Source organism: Cynocephalus volans, chromosome 12, assembly GCF_027409185.1.
Source record: "Cynocephalus volans isolate mCynVol1 chromosome 12, mCynVol1.pri, whole genome shotgun sequence".
In the NCBI taxonomy this organism is placed as follows: domain Eukaryota; kingdom Metazoa; phylum Chordata; class Mammalia; order Dermoptera; family Cynocephalidae; genus Cynocephalus; species Cynocephalus volans.
The window spans coordinates 97,567,019-97,587,342 of NC_084471.1; the positions used below are offsets into that span (position 1 = coordinate 97,567,019).

The 20,324-nt window shown below is 35.8% G+C and overlaps 1 protein-coding gene across 1 annotated transcript; it reads left to right on the forward strand.

Moving 5' to 3' along the window:
* Positions 1–17,506: 17,506 nt before the first annotated feature.
* SMCO3 (single-pass membrane protein with coiled-coil domains 3) lies at positions 17,507–18,184 on the forward strand. The gene has a single exon (XM_063115812.1). It carries the CDS (start codon positions 17,507–17,509, stop codon positions 18,182–18,184), a length of 678 nt encoding a protein of 225 aa, XP_062971882.1.
* The last annotated feature ends 2,140 nt before the right edge of the window (positions 18,185–20,324 follow it).

Here is a 20,324-nt window from a genome sequence, read left to right on the forward strand (position 1 = left end):
ATACAAATTCAATGCAATCCCCATCAAAATTCCAAAGACATCTTTCTCAGAAATGGAAAAAACTATCCAGTCATTTATATGGAACAATAAAAGACCACACATAGCCAAAGCAATGCTGAGCAAAAAAAATATAGCTGGAGGCATAACACTACCTGACTTTAAGCAATACTACAAAGCTATAATAACCAAAACAGTATGGTACTGGCATAAAAACAGACACACTGACCAATGGAATAGAATAGAGAATCCAGAAATCAACCCACACACTTACTGCCATCTGATCTTTGACAAAGGCACCAAGCCTATTCACTGGCGAAGGGACTGCCTCTTCAGCAAATGGTGCTGGGATAACTGGATATCCATATGCAGGAGAATGAAACTAGATCCATACCTCTCACCGTATACTAAAATCAACTCAAAATGGATTAAGGGATTTAAATATACACCCTGAAACAATAAAACTTCTTAAAGAAAACATAGGAGAAACACTTCAGGAAATAGGACTGGACACAGACTTCATGAACACGACCCCAAAAGCACAGGCAACCAAAGGAAAAATAAACAAATGGGATTATATCAAACTAAAAAGCTACTGCACAGCAAAAGAAACAATTAACAGAGTTAAAAGACAACCAACAGAGTGGGAGAAAATATTTGCAAAATATACATCTGACAAAGGATTAATATCCAGAATATACAAGGAACTCAAACAACTTTACAAGAAGAAAACAAGCAACCCAATTAAAAAATGGGCAAAAGAGCTAAGCAGGCATTTCTCTAAGGAAGATATACAAATGGCCAACAGACATATGAAAAAATGCTCAACATCACTCAGCATCCGGGAAATGCAAATCAAAACCACACTGAGATACCATCTCACCCCAGTTAGGATGGCTAAAATCCAAAAGACTCTGAACAATAAATGCTGGAGAGGTTGCAGAGAAAAAGGAACTCTCATACATTGTTGGTGGGACTGCAAAATGGTGCAGCCTCTATGGAAAATGGTATGGAGGTTCCTCAAACAACTGCAGATAGATCTACCATACGACCCAGCTATCCCACTGTTGGGAATATACCCAGAGGAATGGAAATCATCAAGTCGAAGGTATACCTGTTCCCCAATGTTCATCGCAGCACTCTTTACAATAGCCAAGAGTTGGAACCAGCCAAAATGTCCATCATCAGATGAGTGGATACGGAAAATGTGGTACATCTACACAATGGAATACTACTCAGCTATAAAAACGAATGAAATACTGCCATTTGCAACAACATGGATGGACCTTGAGAGAATTATATTAAGTGAAACAAGTCAGGCACAGAAAGAGAAATACCACATGTTCTCACTTATTGGTGGGAGCTAAAAATTAATATATAAATCACACACACACACACACACACACACACACACACACAAAACCGGGGGGGGGAAAGAAGATATAACAACCACAATTACTTGAAGTTGATACGACAAGCAAACAGAAAGGACATTGTTGGGGGGGAGGGGGGGAGGGAGAAGGGAGGGAGGTTTTGGTGATGGGGAGCAATAATCAGCCACAATGTATATCGAGAAAATAAAATTTTAAAAAAAAATTTTTTTTTAAATAATAAAAAAAAAGAAGAGCAAATTAAACCCAAGGCAAGCAGAAGGAAGGAAATAATAAAGAGCAGAAATCAATAAAATTGAAAACAGAAAAAATAGGTAAAAATCAATAAAACCAAAAGATGGCTCTTCAAAAAAGAAAATCAATAAAGTTGCTAAACTTTAAGCCATATTGATCAAGAAAAAAGAGAACACAAATTAGCAACATCACAAATGAAAGAAATGTCATTACTGACCCCACAGACATTAAAAGAATAATGAAATATTATGAACAACTCTATGCACATAAATTCAACAACCTAAATGAAAAGGATCTATTCCTTGAAAGACACAAAGTACAATAACTCATCCAAGAAGAAGTAAAAAACTTGAATAAACCTGTACCTTTTAAAGAAATTCCATCTCTAGTTAAATAGTTTCTGAAAAAGAAAATTCAAGACCCAGATGTTTTTTATAAACAAAAACATTTATTTTAAAAATTAATAACAATTCTACAAAATATCTTCCAGAAAATAGAAGAGAGAGTAATTCTCAACTCATTTTATGATGCCATCATTGTAAAAAATACAGGAAAACTACAAATAGCCCTCAAGAACACAGATACAAAAATTCCCAACAAAATATTAGCAAATTTAATCTAGCAACATATAAAAAGAATACTACATTACAACCAATTTGAGAAGTTCATCTCAAAAGTGCAAGGCTGGTTCAACATTTAAAAATCAGACCAAACAAGAAAAACCACATGTTCATTTCAGTAGAGTCAGAAAAAGCATTTTTTAAAATTCAACATCTATTAATGATAAAAACTCTCAGCAAACTAGAAATATAAAAAAACTTTCTCAATAGAGGGCTCTTACCAAAAACTACAGCTAACGTTATAAGAGACTAAATGCTTCCCACTTCAGATCATAAACTAGGCTGGGATGTACACTCTGTTTTGTTTTGGGTTTTTTTGTCTACCAGTTTATTATAAAGGATGTGCCAAAGGAGGCCATTCCTGGTGCGCCACCCTCCAGGAACCTTCATGTATTCAGCCACCCGAAAGCTCTCTGAACCCAGTCATATTGGGTTTATATGGAAGCTTCATTATGTAGGCATGATTGTCTAAATCACTGGCCACTGGTGATCAACATTATATTTAGCCCATTCCCCTCCCCAGATGTTGGGTGAAGGGGCTCAAAGCCCCCACCCTCTAATCGTGTCTTGGTCATTCAGGTGGCCAGCCCCCATTCTGATTCTTCATAGGGGCTGACATCCACCAGTCAGCTCATTAGCATACAAAAAGACATCACTTTGTAGATTCTAAGGATTTTAGGAGTTGTATGCCAAGAAATGGGAATGAAGACCAAATATATATTTCGTATCATCACAGTCTACCCCCAGTCTTCGAACATGGATCCCTAATATCAAAATGACATACGACTCAAAAGATAACTGGCAAGTTACTGGAATCTCATTTAGTCATTCATAATGAGTTCAGTTCATCATATTGCATGAACATGTCTCTCAGTATGAGGCCACACAGGTTTGCAGGCTTCCATTCATTTTGTCAGCTTCTGAAAGCAGGGGTGTTCTAGGCAAAAATACAGCTTCACCCTTTTAGATATCTGGCATAATTGAGCTAAGAGATAATTTTATGTCTTGTTCTGAGCCTCTTTTGAGGTATTAATGTAATATTGGATTTCCCTCACCTCATAACCCATTCACTTCTTTACCCTCATCTACTATTGCTCCTTCTCTCCATTAATACCCAAACTTTTTCACTTTTGGGAGGGACATTAGAATCAGCCACTGTGCTGGTCTAGATTGCAGGCAGCAATACTAGTCTAGCAAGTACCTCCTCCTCAGTCTACTTCCTCTTACATATGGTAAGGTTGTATAACTGCAGAACTCATGGGTTATTTTTACCACCAGGCAATGGAGCTGCATTTACTGTTAACCCCAATTTTGCAAGATGGGCAAAGGCACAACCCACCCACATCAGGCCTTCAGGAGTTCTGAAATAAGGTGTAAAAGCATAATTACAGCTTCTTGCTTAGGAATCATCCCTGCTTTCAGCACTTGTAGTTGCAGCCCTGGTCCTGTGACCACTACATCAGATAGAGGAAAAGAAAAAACAAGTTGAGGTAATGTGGGGAAGAAAGAAAAAGTTATAGTTGTTATACCAGTGTACTTTTCCCTTGGCAAGAATTGCATAGTCATACTAGCAAGGAATGTCCACTTTCACTAGTCCTATTCAATTCAATACTGGAAATCCTAGAAAGTGACATAGGACAAGAAAAAAAAAAGTATTCAAATTGAGAAGAAGGAAATAAAACTACTTCTGTTTGCATACAATATAATTATCTACATACAAAATCCCAAGGAATCTACACAAAAGCTCTTAGAACTATATGTAAGTTTAGCAGATACAAGGTAGACAGACCCATATCAATTGAATTTCTATTCACTAGGAACAAACAAGGGAAAACCAATCATTTCTATAAGTACCATTTATAATATTCTTTATGAAATACTTAGGTATGATCTAAGAAAATATGTGCACAATCTGTACACTAAAATTCAAAATATCTATAAAATTCTGAAGCAAAAAAAAAATTTAAAGAACCCTAAATAAATGGAGAGACAAACTCTGTCCATTGATTTAAAAACTCCATATAGTTAAGATGTCAATTCAAACCCTTTCCATAGATTGGAAGATTCCATGTAGTTATCAATTGTTTCCAGATTGTTTTATAGATTTAATGAAATCACAATCAAAATGCCATCAAGTTTCTTTATAGATGTAGAAAAGTAAAGTCTAAGATATGTTTGGAAATGTAAAGGAACAAAAATAGACAGTTTTTAAAAAGAAGAACAAAGTTGGAGGACTGTACTCTAATATCAAGATTACTATAAAATGACAGTAATGTAGAGAGTGTTGTATTGGTGACATGTAGACCAACATAACAGAATGAAAAGTTTAGAAATAGACCCACCAATGTGGTCAATTGAATTTTAACAAAGATACAAAGGCAATTCAATAGAGAAAGGATTTTTTCAACAAATGGTGCTGTAACAACTGGACATTCACGTGCAAAAATATAAATCGTGATTTATACCTCATACCATATACAAAAATTAACTCCAAATGGAACTTAGATATAATCATAAAAATATAAAACCATAAAATTCTTAGATGAAAATAGAGGAGAAACTCTGGCAACTTTCAGTTAGCCAATTATTGTTTGATATAATACCAACAGCACACCCATTAAAAAATTGATAAACTGAACTTCACCCAAATTAGAAACTTTTCCTCTGCAAAGATACCATAAACAAAATGAAAATACGACCCATAGCCTGGGAGAGAATATTTGCAAAACATACTTCTGACAAAAAACTTGCATCCAGGGATCCCTGTGGTGGTAGAATGTTCAGCAACTTGACTGTGGTAGTGGAAACATAAGCTTACATAGGTGACAAAACTGTACAGAATTTAATACATACACAAATGAGTACAAGTAAATCTGGGGAAATCTAAATAGATTGGTGGATTGCATCAAAGTCAATATTCTAGGTGTGATATTATACTGTAGATCTGCAAGATGTTACCATCAGGAGAATCTAGAAATAGTGCACAAGGAAACTCTCTGTAGTAGTTCTTACAAATATATGTGAAAAGTTGGTTTGGAAAAATTAGGAGATTATGAAGGAATGGATTGGCAGCTCAAAGTAAAATACATTTTATTCATAACTTTTTGAGGTAATATAGGGCATCCACAGAGATATCTAAAAGGCTCGTTAGATATATGTACTTGAAATGCAGGAAAAATTATTGGCTAGCAGCTATATATTTGGGGTATATCAACAAACAAGTGGTAATAGAGCCATGAAATTGAATGGAATCACCCAGGAAAAATACAGAGGGTAAAAATAAGGTAAACAGGGAAACCTAGAGAACAATATTTAAAGTAAACAATCAACAGAGCAAAAAGACATCCAACAGAGTGGGAGAAAATATTTGCAAAATATACATCAGACAAAGGATTAATAACCAGAATATACAAGGAATTCAAACAACTTAACAGTAAAAAAAAAAACAAGTAACACACTTAAAAAACGGGCAAAGGCACTGAATAGGCATTTCTCAAAGGAAGATATACAAATGGCCAACAGACATATGAAAAAATGCTCAACATCACTCAGCATTTGGGAAATACAAATCAAAACCACTTTGAGATACCATCTCACTCCAGTTAGGATGGCTAATATCCAAAAGAGAGAATGACAAATGCTGGTGAGGTTGCAGAGAGAAAGGAACCCTCCTACATTGTTGGTGGGACTGTAAAATGGTGCAGCCCTTATGGAAAATAGTATGGAGGTTCCTCAACAAAACAACTACAGATATATCTACCATGTGACCCAGCTATATCACTGCTGGATATATACCCAGAGGAATCGAAATCATCATGTTGAAAAGATACCTGCACTCCCATGTTTATTGCAGCATTACTAATGACAGCCAAGAGTTGGAACCAGCCTAAATGTCCATCATTGGATGAGTGGATAAGGAAAATGTGGTACATCTACACAATGGAATACTACTCTGCTATAAAAAATAAAGAAATACTACCACTCGCAGCAACATGGATGGACTTAGAGAAAATTATATTAAGTGAAATAAGCCAGGCACACAAAGAGAAATACTGCATGTTCTCACTTATTTGTGGGAGCTAATAAAAATAAAGAAGTAAATAAACAAATGAACGGGGGCAGGAGGGAAGACACAACAATCACAACAACTCCTTGATTTTGTTAAGACATGTGAACAGATATGATGTTGATGGAGGGGAGGAAAGAGGGAGGAAAAGGAGGAATTGATAAAGAGACACAAAAATCAACTATATTGTATATTGATAAATTAAAAATATATATATAACTCTGTACCCCATAAATAGCTATTAAAAAGGGGAAAAAAAGTAACACAAGCATGCTATAATGAAAGCTTTTCTATACACAGAGAACAGCTTCTCATACCCTGGAAGTTTCATCTGATTGTGGGAATGGAGGAGAGTTAATGTCATTTCAATGTATCTTTTTGCAACAAACTGCAAAATGATTGCCCTTGGGTGAAACTGTATCAGATAATGAATGTTTTGGAATAGACTGGGGTAGGGGATAGAGGATAGTTAATGGTAAAGAATATATTGGCGAAATATTAGCACAAAATAAACAAACAAACAAACAAACAAATAAATAAATAAATGACATACAATTGAGAAAGAACCAACAGAATCATATATCTCTAAGAAAAGACAGTTTAAAGGAAGAACTGGTCAACAACTTCAAATGCTGCAAATAGGGTAAATACTGTACATTATTTATTATATTTAGTCATTGCAATGCCATTGGTGACGCTAGGGAGCAATTTTGCACGAGGTGTGAATATGTGCAGAAGCTAGATTACAAATATTGAAAAATTAATGGATAAAATGAAGTAGTGTACACTAACCAATTGGGAAGTCTGACTGTGAAAAGGAAAGATAAAAGAGCCTATAGGTTCAAAAAGGGTTTTAGGTTTGTTCGATTTTGTAAAAACACAGTACTAATAAGTGCTGGCAAGTTATTGAAATGATTATAATTGAAACAGGCAGGTTATTCTGGGAAAGAGTCATGGAATATACAGGTATACCCCATCTTATTGCCCTTTGCTTTACTGTGCTTCACAGATATCGCATTTTTATAAATTGAATAAATTTATAAATTTGTGGCAACCCTGCATCCAACAAGTCTATGGCACCAATTTTCTAGCAGCATGTGCTCACTTCATGTCTCTGTGTCACATTTTGGCAATTATCACAATATTTCAGACTTTATCGTTATTATATCTGTTATGGTGACCTGTGATCAGTGATCTTTGAAGTTACTATTGTAATTATTTTGAGGTGCCATGAACCACACCAATATGTGATGGTGAATTTAATAGAGAAAATGTTGTTTGTGTTCTGACTACTCTACTGACTGGGCATTTCCTGTTTCTCTCCCTCTCCTCAGGCCTTCTTATTCCCTGAGACCCAATAACATTAAAATTAGGCCAATTAATAATCCCACAATGGTCTCCTAAGTGTTTGAGTGAAAGAAAGCCTTATGTCTTTCAAATCAAAAGCTAGAAATGATTAAGCTTAGTGAGGAAGACATGTCAAAAGCCAAGACAGGCAGTAAACTAGGCCTCTTGTGTCAAATAGTTAGCAAGGATGTGACTGCAAAGAAAAAGCTCCTAAAGGAAATTACAAGTGCCATTCCAGAGAACACACGAATGATAAAAAAAAAAGTGAAACAGCCTCATTGCTGAGACAGAGACTATTTTAGTGGTCTGGATAGATGATAAACCAGCCACAACATTCCCTTAAGCCAAAACCTAATCCAGGGTAAGGTTTTACTCTCTTCAATTCTATGAAGGCTGTGGGAGGTGAGGAAGATGTGGAAGAAAAGTTTGAAGCCAGCAGAGGTTGGTGCATGAGGTTTAAGAAGCCACCTCCATAACATAAAAGTCAAGGTGAAGCATCAAGTGCTGATGTAGAAGCTGCAGCAAGTTACCTAGAAGGTCCAGCTAAGATCATTGATGAAGGTGGCCACACTCAACAACAGATTTTCAATATAGACAAAATACTCTCATACCAGATGATGATGACATCTACAGCTTTCATAAATAGAGTCAATACTTGGCTTCAAATATTCACAGGACAGACTGACTTTCTTCTTAGAGGCTCATGTAAGCTAGTGACTTTAAGTTGAAGCCAATGCTTATTTACCATTCCAAAATTCCTAAGGCCCTTAAGAATTATGCTAAATCTACTCCTCCTGTGCTCTATAAGTGGAATAACAAAGCCTGGATGACAGTGAATCTATTCACAGCATCGTTTACTAAATATTTTAAGTCCACTTTTGAGATCTACTACTCAAACATAAAAGATCCTTTCAAAATAAAACTGCTCCTTGGCAATGCATCAGCTCACCCAAGAGCTCTGATGGAGATGCACAAGGAGATTAGTGCTGTTTTCAGGCCTGCTAACACAACATCTATTCTGCAGCCCATGGATCAAGGAGTAATTTCAACTTTCAAGTCTTATTACTTAAAAAATATATTTCATAAGGCTATAGCTGCCATAGATAGTGATTCCTCCAGTGGATCAGGGCAAAGTAAATTGAAAACATTCTACAAAGGATTCACCATTTTATTATTCTTTTTTTCTATATTTATTGTTACACAATGTAATCATTTTTTGTGGCTCTTTACCAATTTCTCACTAACCCTATTCCCCCTCCCACTTTCCCACCTCTGGTGGCCTCAGTTCCATTCTCTCCTTTAAAATGTCCAACAAATTATTGGGATTCACCATTCTAGATGCCATTAAGAACATTTGTGATTCATGAGAGATCAAAATATCAACATTAACAGGAGTTTGGAAGAAGTTGAGTCTAACCTTCATGGATGATATCAAGGGGTTTAAGGCCTCAGTGGAGGAAGTAACTGCAGATGTGGTGGAAATAGCCAGAGAACTAGAATTAGGAGTGGAGCCTGAAGATGGGGCTGAACTGCCACAATTTCATGATAAAACAAATGAGTTGCTTCTTATGGATGAGCAAAGAAAGTGGTTTCTTGAAATGGAATATATTCCTGGTGATGATGCTGTGAACACAGTTGAAATGACAACAAAGGATTTGGAATATTAAATAAACTTAGTTGATAAAGCAGCAGCAGGGTTCGAGAGGATTGACTCCAATTTTGAAAGAAGTTCTACTGTGGATAAAACTCTGTCAAACAGCATCACATGCTACAGAGAAAACTTTCATGAAAGGAAGAGTCAATCAATGGGGCAAACTTCATTGCTGTCTTAAGAAATTGCCCCAGCCACCCCATCCTTCAGCAACCACCACCCTGATCAGTCAGCAGCCATCAACACTGAGGCAAGATCCTCCACCAGCAAAAAGAAAACAACTCACTGAAGGCTCAGATGATTGTCAGCATTTTTTAGCAATAAAGTATGTTTTAAATTAAGATACGTGCATTTTTTTAGATATAATGCTATTTCACACTTAATAGACTACAGTATAGTGTAAACATAACTTTTATATGCACTAGGAAACCTAAAAACTCATGCCCTTTATTGCAATATTGACTTCATTACAGTAGTCTGGAATGAAACCCACAATGTTTCTGAGGTATGCCTGTATAGTTTTTGAGTACAACTTTTTAGGAAAAGGGGTGAGCTTTAAAAGAAAGGATAAAGAAAAGCATTCTAAGTAAAAGAAACTATCAAGAAGCTATATGCAGATCAGTTTAGAGATATAATTGACTTTCCACTCATTCACCGGCACCCTCAACCTGGCAGTCTGTTTCTTCCTTATTCCCTGCCACCACCCTGATTCCAAAACCTATGCTAGGAATATTTTCCTCCTGCTAAGGTTCAGTCCTGACTATTGATTTAATGCCAATCCTGACTTTAGTCAAGGAGGATTTTAAGTTCAAGTTGATTATCTAGGAGGCTTAGTATAAAGTCAATACCACTTCTAGTTTTTCTCTGATCATTATGAAAAAGGGACTAGTATAGCATGTCCAGCTCCGTTGTACTGTTATTATTCATACCTCAAGGATGGCAACTCCAGTCAGGTTGCTATGTGGTAGGAGAGAAAGTGGTCACTGTGTAGAAAATAAATGTTAAGAAGTTGATAAGGACTGAATTGTGTCCCCCAAGTTTTATGTATTAGAATCTTAATTCCCACTTTAACTGTTGGGGGTAAGAAATTGTATTATGCTAATTAAAAGGTGGAGCCTTGAAGAGTTGATTAAGTTGATGGATTAATAATGGTAGTCATGGGCATGGTTCTCAGGGCTTTAAAGAAAGAGTGCATGAGAGTCTCTTTCTCTCTCTCTGCTCGGCCATTTTCTGCCATGTGTGACCCCTGCATTGCTGTAAAGCCACCACCAAAGAAGACCCTCACCAGATGTTTCCCCTGGACATTGGACTTCCCAGCCTCCAAAACTGTAAGCAATATATATCATTTTCTTATAAATTACCCAGTTCCAAGTATTTTGTTATAAGCAACAGAAACGGACTAATACAGGATAGAAACAGAAGAGAAACAACACTTTAGGAGCAAGTGGGTTAAATACTCAACACTATTTTAAGACAGGGTAAGTGACTGACATATCTTATCCAACTACTGTAATCATTGGGGTTGGTACCTCATGCTTTATTGTCCATACCCACTCATCTACTTTATAGAAAGCGACATTCCTGAAATCCAAACCTTCAAATATTATGCCATAATAAAAAACCTTCAATATTGCTTAGAGAATAAAACATAATTTCCTAGCATGGCATTTAAGGCCATCTACAATCTGTTCTCAATTTTCTACTACTAACCTGTCCTTAACTGTTCTCGTATGTACCCTGTACCACCAGCAAACTGGATTCATTTGTTCCCTGAAAATGCTCTACAAATTTTTGTTCAACTCCTTTGCTCTCAGGGTTCTCTCCATCTATATTTTCTCCTCTGTACCACTCTCCCTCCCAACCCCACTGCCCTATCTGCTGAAATTCTACTTATCATCTGTACCTAATTCAGCTACACTGGCCACAGGTACTTTTTTCCTCCTTCTCCCATGCCCCTACATGGTGGGGCCTAGGATACATCAAGGGTAAAATGAACCACTGGGATGAAAATAAAATTTTTTAAAAAAACCCTACTTAGTCCTTCTCTAGGACCAAAGGGCAGCACTTTTAGATTTTAAAAGTCTCCTGTCCAGCATCTTGGTGCCATATCCTCTAACACCACCTCCCCTCCCCCACCACAAGATACTGTTGTTTATATAAGAGGAATAGCTACTACTTAGTTCTTGCCATATATCAGCCACTCTGCCAAGTGCCTTCTATGCATTATTATCTCATTGAGCACTTATGACAATCCATAAGTTATAAACTAATACTTACATTCCACCAATGAAAAAACTTGGAAAGGTTAAGTGATTTCCTCAGGGTTACATGACTAGTAAGTGGTACTGCGGGTACACAAAACCAGGGCTGTCTGATTCTAAAGTCTGCAGTCTTTCCACTAAGTTATATGGGGCTGAGGGATTACCCTGCTTTTGAGGTGTCTTTGTTGTAGAGCAATCAGTGGGGATTAGGACAGAATCCAGAGGAAAAAGCATGGAAAACTCTGATCTAAGCTTTAAGAGATAGGAGTCAAGTGGTCTTTAAGGTTTTTATATTGTCAAGACAATTCACCAAGATAAGAAAAGAGATCGTGATAAGAAGCAGAACTCCTAGCTGGAAAGAACACAACACCCACACATGCACACACGCACGCACACACATATTTGGCTGGAAATATCTGGATTTATATCTCCTGAGAACCTAAACAAAGCAGTCAGTAATAGAGTTACAAATGCAACAGAAGCTAACAAAAACTTAATATCTGCAATAGTTGACAAGATGAAATCTCAAAATCTGAGAGGAGCAAAGAGCCATCTTCTCTACTGACTTGAACTAATTCAGCTGTATGGCACTTTCAACAATAGAAAGTCCATTAAAGAACAAAAAATTAAAAAATAAGTTTTGCCACTTTATTAGTCTTTCAAGTTATATTACTTAATAAGTACTAAATTTATGTTAATATAGGAAATAGAAGACTTCTGGGAACTAAGCAATGCAGAAATAGCCTATAAACCAGACTGACAGAGGGACCCAGCAGAGACTAGCAAAGCCTGTAAGTCATCACATTCCACAGAAACATCCAGATGAAACCAGATGAAAAAGCCCTTCAATTATACTAAACAACTGCTGGGACAACGCACTCAGAAACAGAGCAAGGTAAGCAATATGACATCTATATTTTTTTAAATGTAATAGTCTTTTTCTCAATATTAAAGTCAATTTGAAATAAAAGGTCAGTCTTGAATCCTAGCCATAAATAAAATAAAGTAAAAAAACAGCTGGGTTATAAGAGGATCCCATTACATGATCATTGTAATTATTTCTCTGAAGATACCAGTGAAGGAAGAAAAATAACTTCTAGGACTGATTAAAAGGAAAGGAAAGACATTAATTTTAGAAAAGATTCAGGATGAAATGACACCTGTGTCAATGTATATTATTTACATGGATGATAACTTTTCCTTCTATGTCATTGACATTGATATGGGCATTCAGTATCTCCTGTGAAAGAATGAATATGGAATCTAATATTGGTTCATGTGTAGTGCCTATACTTCATAAGTTATATTAAATTTAAACATCACTGGGCATTTGCTATGTGTCTCCAAATAGAATTAGCTTCTTGAAGGCAAGGAACATTATTTTTTTTTCAAATGCCTCAAGGCATAGAGTAGAGGGTTCACAAGTAAGCATTTGATAAGTGCTAATGAATGACATTCTGCTTTCTGGTCGGGATAGTCTCTTAAAAAATTTGCATCAGAATGATTGTCATCACATTATGATCAACTTTTTTTTCTTTAATTAAAGGCCATGGTTTTGACTTGAATTAGAGAAAGCAGAGAATTAATTAGTAGCCCTGTTGTCTTCTCCTGAAAGGCTTCTGACTTTACCTATACCTTATTACCACACTCCCAAATAACTTCGAATGATAGCAGGACAATGTGGACAGTGAGGAAAAGTGACAGCACCAGAGTGAAACATAAAGCCTCACAGGGCACTAATGACTGAACATCGGAGACTCAGGGTCATATTTGTCTTTTTCTTTCTTTCTCTTTTAAATTGTTATTATGGGAAATGTTCAAATATATACAGAAGTAAAGACAATAATATAATAAACTCCCCTGTACCCATAACCTAGCTTCAAAAATTATCAAAACAAGGCCAATCTTATTTCCTCTCTAACCCCACCCTACTATCCTTTCCAGATAATTTGAAAGCAAACCTCAGAGACCATATCATTTCATCTTCAACATTTTCAGTATGTATTCCTAAAAGGCAAGAACTACTCTTTTAGAAATTTAAACCTATGCTCCCCAAATCAACAATTTTTAAACTGGACCATCTTCGACTCTGAAAGAAACCCAGCATCCTACTGTAAAAATTTATTTTCGTGGTACTGTAAAAGCTTTTGGAATGCAGTTTGCAATACATGTCAAAAGTAATAAAATCCTTAATTCCCATTAATTATGTATTATGAATTTAAAGAGAGAAATTAATATCGAGGTGATCAGAGGAGAAGTCAACATGTGATTTGTGCTTTGACAGATGGTAGAATTATAACATGGAGAAATTAAAAGTGAAGGTTTTGATAAGTTCTTTTAGCTATTTATCCTGAGGAAATAATACAGGATGACAGAGGAGGAAAAAATCCTATATGTATCAAAATGCGCATTAGGACATTATTTGTCATAGTGAAACAATATTAAATTATGGTAAAGATATGGAATAATTTATGTAACAAATAAAATGTTTATAAAACTAGAAATATGGGAAAATGTTTAAGTGAATTCATATAAAATGAATTTTATTTGCACTATTATCACAACGTATAAAGACATTTATGCATATAAACCAGTTTGGAAAGAAATAACAAAAAACAATTAAGATGGTAGGTTTATGGGTGTTTTTCCTCCTGTACTTTAAAAAGTTTATATGCTAGTGATTAGGACTTTAAATTTTAAAACACTTTCTTTCATCAAAACCTCCACTTTTAATTTCTCCATGTTATAATTCTACCATCTATCAAAGCACAAATCACATGTTGATTTCTCTGTGAAGTTTCCTCAGATCACCTTGATAATAATTTCTCTCTTTAAATTCGTATAGCACTTGACAGTCAATGAACTACTGTTGTTCACAAAATGTTCTGAAAAGTTTTATTTGAATATGTGACTATCGATACATTTTCATTTTGTTAGGTGGTTCCCTTCCTGAAAAAGTAACAACTGTATAAAATCACTAAATAAATCTTAACTTTTAGATAAAATCATCAATATATTTCTTACATGCTCTTTAATCTTGAGTGTTTACTTCTCAGTTCAACAAAACTGATGAGGTTAAGTCCAATAAGCATCCATCTCAAGCTAATTCTGTTGCCATTTTAATTTCCTAAGGTGTGCTGATCACTGGTATCTGCACTTCCAATTTTGTTTTCTTCTCGTTTTTATGAAATAAAATGTCTAAGATTTCCAAATTTTGTTTTAGCGAGAGAACTCTCTCGTCAAATAAGATTTTACCCACCCAGAGCCTGAACGTATAAAGCAAGAGAAAGCACTGCTGCTTCAGCAAAGGCTCAGGTGAAATAAGAGTCCCAGAGACCACGAGCTCCACCTGCTGACTAGCAATTCCCCAGCAGGCTGTGCCAGGGCTCTTCAGAACCTATTTCACGGACCACTTACAATAAAATATTCAAATAACAGTATGGAAGTGGATGGTAACTCTCCAAATAGAATTTTCACTAATAGGAGGCACCATCATATGATAACTCAAATTATGTAAAAGTTCAAATTTGCCATGCAAAAAGTATAATTAATTAGAGCTGGATTTAGCTACCTGCTGGTGCCACAATCTTTAAAAGTTACAAAGTCATCACTGATCATATAACGTGATAGGGAAAGTGTATGGTCCAGAACTCCCCTCAAGTACAATACTATATATCGTTTGTAAAACAACACTGCAGCTTGCCTAACAACTATGATCGTTAAGAAGGGTGATTCTAATTAATTGCAGGAGGTTTGTTTCATTGAGTGACTAATTGGGGAGTCAGAACTAAATTAAGGGCAGTAATAGAAACACCGCACATTGCCAACTATGGTTCTCCATGTGGTGTTTAAGCTCTCCTTAATTATCAAGAACATATTTAAGAGTATCAGTTTGAAAAGTTATGAATTGTTAACCTTCCCTGGATGACCAAATGTCTCCATATGGTCACAGTGTCAATATGTGCTCATATTAAAGGGTGGGTTGTTTAAATTTTGAATTTACACACATCAAATACCGACTGAATCTATAATTTTGTATGACATATTACTTCCAACTTGGCATTGTAGTTGTAAATCTGTCTTAACTTCCTACTACATTAGAAACTCCAAGAAAGCAGGGACCATGTCTTTTTCATCTTTACATGCTTTGAATGCTTTACAGAGCCTAGCATACCACCTTATACATACTAAAGTACTCTATTAGATAAATTGTTACTGAAGTAATAAATTGCTTTCTTCACCAGGCTCTTCAGACTTCACCTGTGCAAATCATAATTCAATGGTTTTACCTTCAATCCCTACCTCTCCTTTTCCTAATTCTCTAGCACTTCTTATTTCATTTTCTTTCATTTTCGGGGTGGAAATAACCTTGAGCTGTATTCAGTGCTAGAGCTCATACATACCTGAGCAGGTAAGGTGGCAGGTCTGCTCGAGATCTATTTGCATAATAAACCCTCCCCTCTCCCCATCCTAAGGAAAAAGGAGATAGAAAGGTAAACCTGACTCAGACAAATAAGTCCTTTTTAGAAAAAGTTTCCCCTTTTCCATTTCCAATTCATACCTTTATGACTTACAGGATAGGTTATATTCATGTTTACTTTCTTAAAAGAAAAACATCTTCATTCCTTCATTTAATGCTTCTGAGGTTCCCCATATCCAGACTAAGAATCATGGTGCTAGAACAGATAGGGCCCAAACTAATCAGGACATCATTTAGACAAAAAGAGAATGTGCCAGATCCCGCATGGATATAGACAAAGGACTCCATTTTCTCTTTATTCCCTCCCAAGAGTTTAATAGAAAATTAAAAGTTCCAGGCACACAGGAAGCCTACTCAGGGTATGCACACTGAGTAACATATTGATACAGGCTCAAACCCACATAAGCTCAGAAGAACATGCTTGTTCCTTTTTTTTTCTAAATGATACTGTGAGCCAAAAGTGCAAACACAAGAATTCTCCTAACAGGTCTATCTTATTCTATGGTGTACTCTCACTATTTGTTCTTTAGAACTTTTGTAAAATGGCATTATCTTCTTTCTCACACTAACTCCAGTTTATCTTAATAATGGTCAAGCACAATTATAGATCTTTCTAAATAATTTATGAACTTTGCAAATGGAGAATCCCAGAGATAGTCATAACTGCACTATCCCCTGTACAGTGTTCACTTTTCTCCAAATAAAATATTAATCCAGTCTTGAATATATACTCTTATCACAAAGAATTTTTTAAAAGATTCTAATGTTATATGTATGTTGCCTTTGGATGTTCCTTAGATTTAGAAAACAATTTGCCTGTAAAGAGATACAAAGTGATTTGAGTATTTTAATATAACCAAGTATATAAACATAAAACTTTATATTAATAGCCCTGCAAACTCAGAGATATTAATATTCTACTGCCCCTGACTACAAATTTAACTCCAAATATTAGAGAAATCAATCTGGTAGGTATATTCAATGTGGTGACTAAGGGCTGGAAAAATTAAGGACTATCACTAATCAAGAGCTAACCATTTCAAACTTGGATCTGTTTCGCACTGATAACCAAGACGTAACCATTTTAATTTGGGGTCTGTTTTGAAAAAGTTATTAAATATTACCTGGAAATAAGTATGTTTATTAATAACCAGATGCTTGATAAACATGAATATTTTCTATCTAGAATTTCTTACCACCACAAAATCAAATGCCTTAAATTTATGTATCATTGGGTTGTATTCTGTTACCCACATTTTCTATACACTGATTCCAGGTTCATAAAAATAATTGCTTAAGTACCTGTTGAGTTTTCTGAGAAATTCCTTAGATAGCATATTTGTTATTCTGCTAGGCATCAAGTAAAAGACTGCCTAATCAGATCTGTGCAGTAGCAGATATTCTTCAAGACTTTTAGTGAAGATTTACTATTTTATTTTTCAGAGATCATATTTGAAATATGGCTCAAAGTGACTTCCTTTACCCAGACAACCCGAGGAGGCGGCAGGAAGTAAACCGTCTTCACCAGCAGCTCCTCGACTGCTTATCTGACAGTTTCCATGCCACCAATAAGCTGACTGGGGTCCTGAACATGCACTTGGGGTGCAGCCTGGCCTCCATTGAGATGAAAAGAGATGGGACCATTAAAGAAAACTGTGATATCATCATCCAGGCCATAATGAAAATCCAGAAGGAATTGCAAAAGGTGGATGAAGCACTAAAAGATAAACTGGAACCAACCCTTTATCGAAAACTTCAGGATATTAAAGAAAGGGAAACAGAGAAAATTGCAATAGTACAAAAGGTTATTTCCATAATCCTGGGAGAAGCTACATCTGCAGCCAGTGCAGTGGCTGTTAAACTTGTGGGCTCAAATGTCACAGCTGGCATAATTAACAAGTTGGTCACCGTGTTAGCTCAAATTGGTGCTTCTCTCCTTGGTAGTATTGGAGTTGCTGTTCTTGGCCTTGGCATAGATATGATCTTCCGTGCCATCCTGGGGGCAGTAGAGAAAACACAGCTTGAAGCAGCCATCAAAAGTTATGAGAAGCATCTGGTGGAGTTCAAGTCAGCCTCAGAGAAATATCACGATGCCATTACTGAGGTCACCAACACAGTGAAATGCCAAACGAAATGAACAGCCACTTTATTTGCCACTAGGATATTTTTTGGCTTCCCTCTCAATAACAGTGTTTGCTTCTAGGATTAAGTTCATTTTCCATACATTTCCAGTATGGACATAAAAAGGGTAAACAATTTGGAAGGGGAATTGGAAGTGTTAAAACTAGATGACTCGAGATTTGATCAATGATGAATGCTTGTATCAGTTGGTGCTAGACCCTGTGAGTAAAAGATTATATGCTAGAATGTTTTCTCACCCTGCCCTACCAGATCAACATTAAAATAAATGCTATTCAACAGTAGCAGGTGCAGGGATTACCTTTTCCCTTTCTAATTTCCAGTCAAAATCCTTAAAATTTATATTGAATGCAAAGAACTTCATTTCTACCACTATTTTCAAACATCATTTAGTTCAAAATTCTGAACATCATTTAGTAACTTCTGCCTAGATACAAACCCTGGGCCTTCAACTGGAGTAGAGATACTACCATATTTTTGACCATCAGATGAAATCCAGTTTTCTACAAACTGGAAGAGACTGAAAAATGGTTTGTAACAATTTCCTTCAATGATGAAAGGAGGCAATGGGTCTGTAAACTTCTACTAATTACACAGTTTAATCTGGGTGAATTAAAAAAAGATAAACGTTAAAACTAAAAAGATAAAGGTTCTGTTTCTATAATTGCAATCAACAATGACCAACTGTGATGATTAAATATCACTAAAGTGAATGTCTGAACACTCTGGAACATTTAAAAAACAAGCAAGCAAGCCCCAGCGATACGTGCATAAAATGCATTAGGAATGCAGAAAAGTCACTACTCTAAGAATTTGTCATTTAATGGAAAGTCATAATTTATTACATTATGAATTTTCAGAAAAAAAGGGAATATAATTTCATTTTCAATACTAGTAGAAAGAAGGTGGCTGCCATTGCTTCATAAAGCATTCAGTGGCCCATTTCACTAATTATCTGATTTCAGAAAAATCCAGAGGTTATGTAGGCCTAATGGTTCAGTTGAATCTCTGCAGATGTGTTTGTTTTCTAAATCCTTCATCAATAAATAATTTCTATTGCGAGTCTTTTAAGGTCTACTTACAACATTACTAATATGCTGTTGATGTGAGAGTGTGTTTGTTATAGTTGATTCTTGCATCCAAGTACAAGAAACATCTTGAAATAGGAAATGCTCAGCATACCTCAAAATTTTAATTAGCTAGATGAAAGACTTTAATTTTTCAAACATATTTTTTCTCATTGCTTGTTTAAATTAGTTGTAAAACATAATATAGTTCACCTTCAAAATCAAATCTTATTTTATTTTTTATCACCTGGTTTATAAGCTTTAACCTACACGATCTTACTATTGCTCTTTCTGAGACTGAAATTCAGTCTAAAATCAAATCAAGAATTTACTAAGACAAACGTTAGTTTAGGTATGGGACCGACCTTATACCATTAGTCACATTTAAATATTCTACTAAAAATTATTAAGTATCTCCGCCAATATTTTTAAATATTAATAATTGATAGTAAGAACTGGCCTATTTCCAACTTATTTTCCTATAAGGGCTACTCAGATTAAGATCAGAAATAACCAAGCGTGTCCTTTAAGACAGAATTTTGAAAATTTTAAAACTTACCTTTAAGGGGAAAAGATGGGGAAGGAATCTTCAGGAAAGAAGGGATAAAAGGGAAGGATAGAACGAAGACTAGAGATAAGTGAATAATCCCGTAAGTTTAGCGACGTCATAGAAGACTTTTGGCTGGTGAAATGACCAGTTGAGAATAGAGCCAATATAGATGAACCTCACCACTAGTAAATTTAAAACTGACTGCATATGTATCCCTACGTTTCCTCCTCAAAAATCTACTCCTGTAGATTAGTAATTCGGGACCCTAACAGGGGCACTGATTTATCCGTTCAGGTCTGCAAACGTTCTGTGTGTCTACGACCTACTCTTAAATTTCCAGATGCACCAGACGCCCCACAGGGTATAACCTGATGCTCGCAAAGCGCATTAAACACAGTGGCAAGTGTTATTAGGGGACTTGTTTTCAAACGGAGACACTCACAAAGGATCACGCCCGCTTAAGTCGTAAGAAACATGAAAATCCAAAAACTAACACAAGCCCAGCAGACAGAAACAACGAA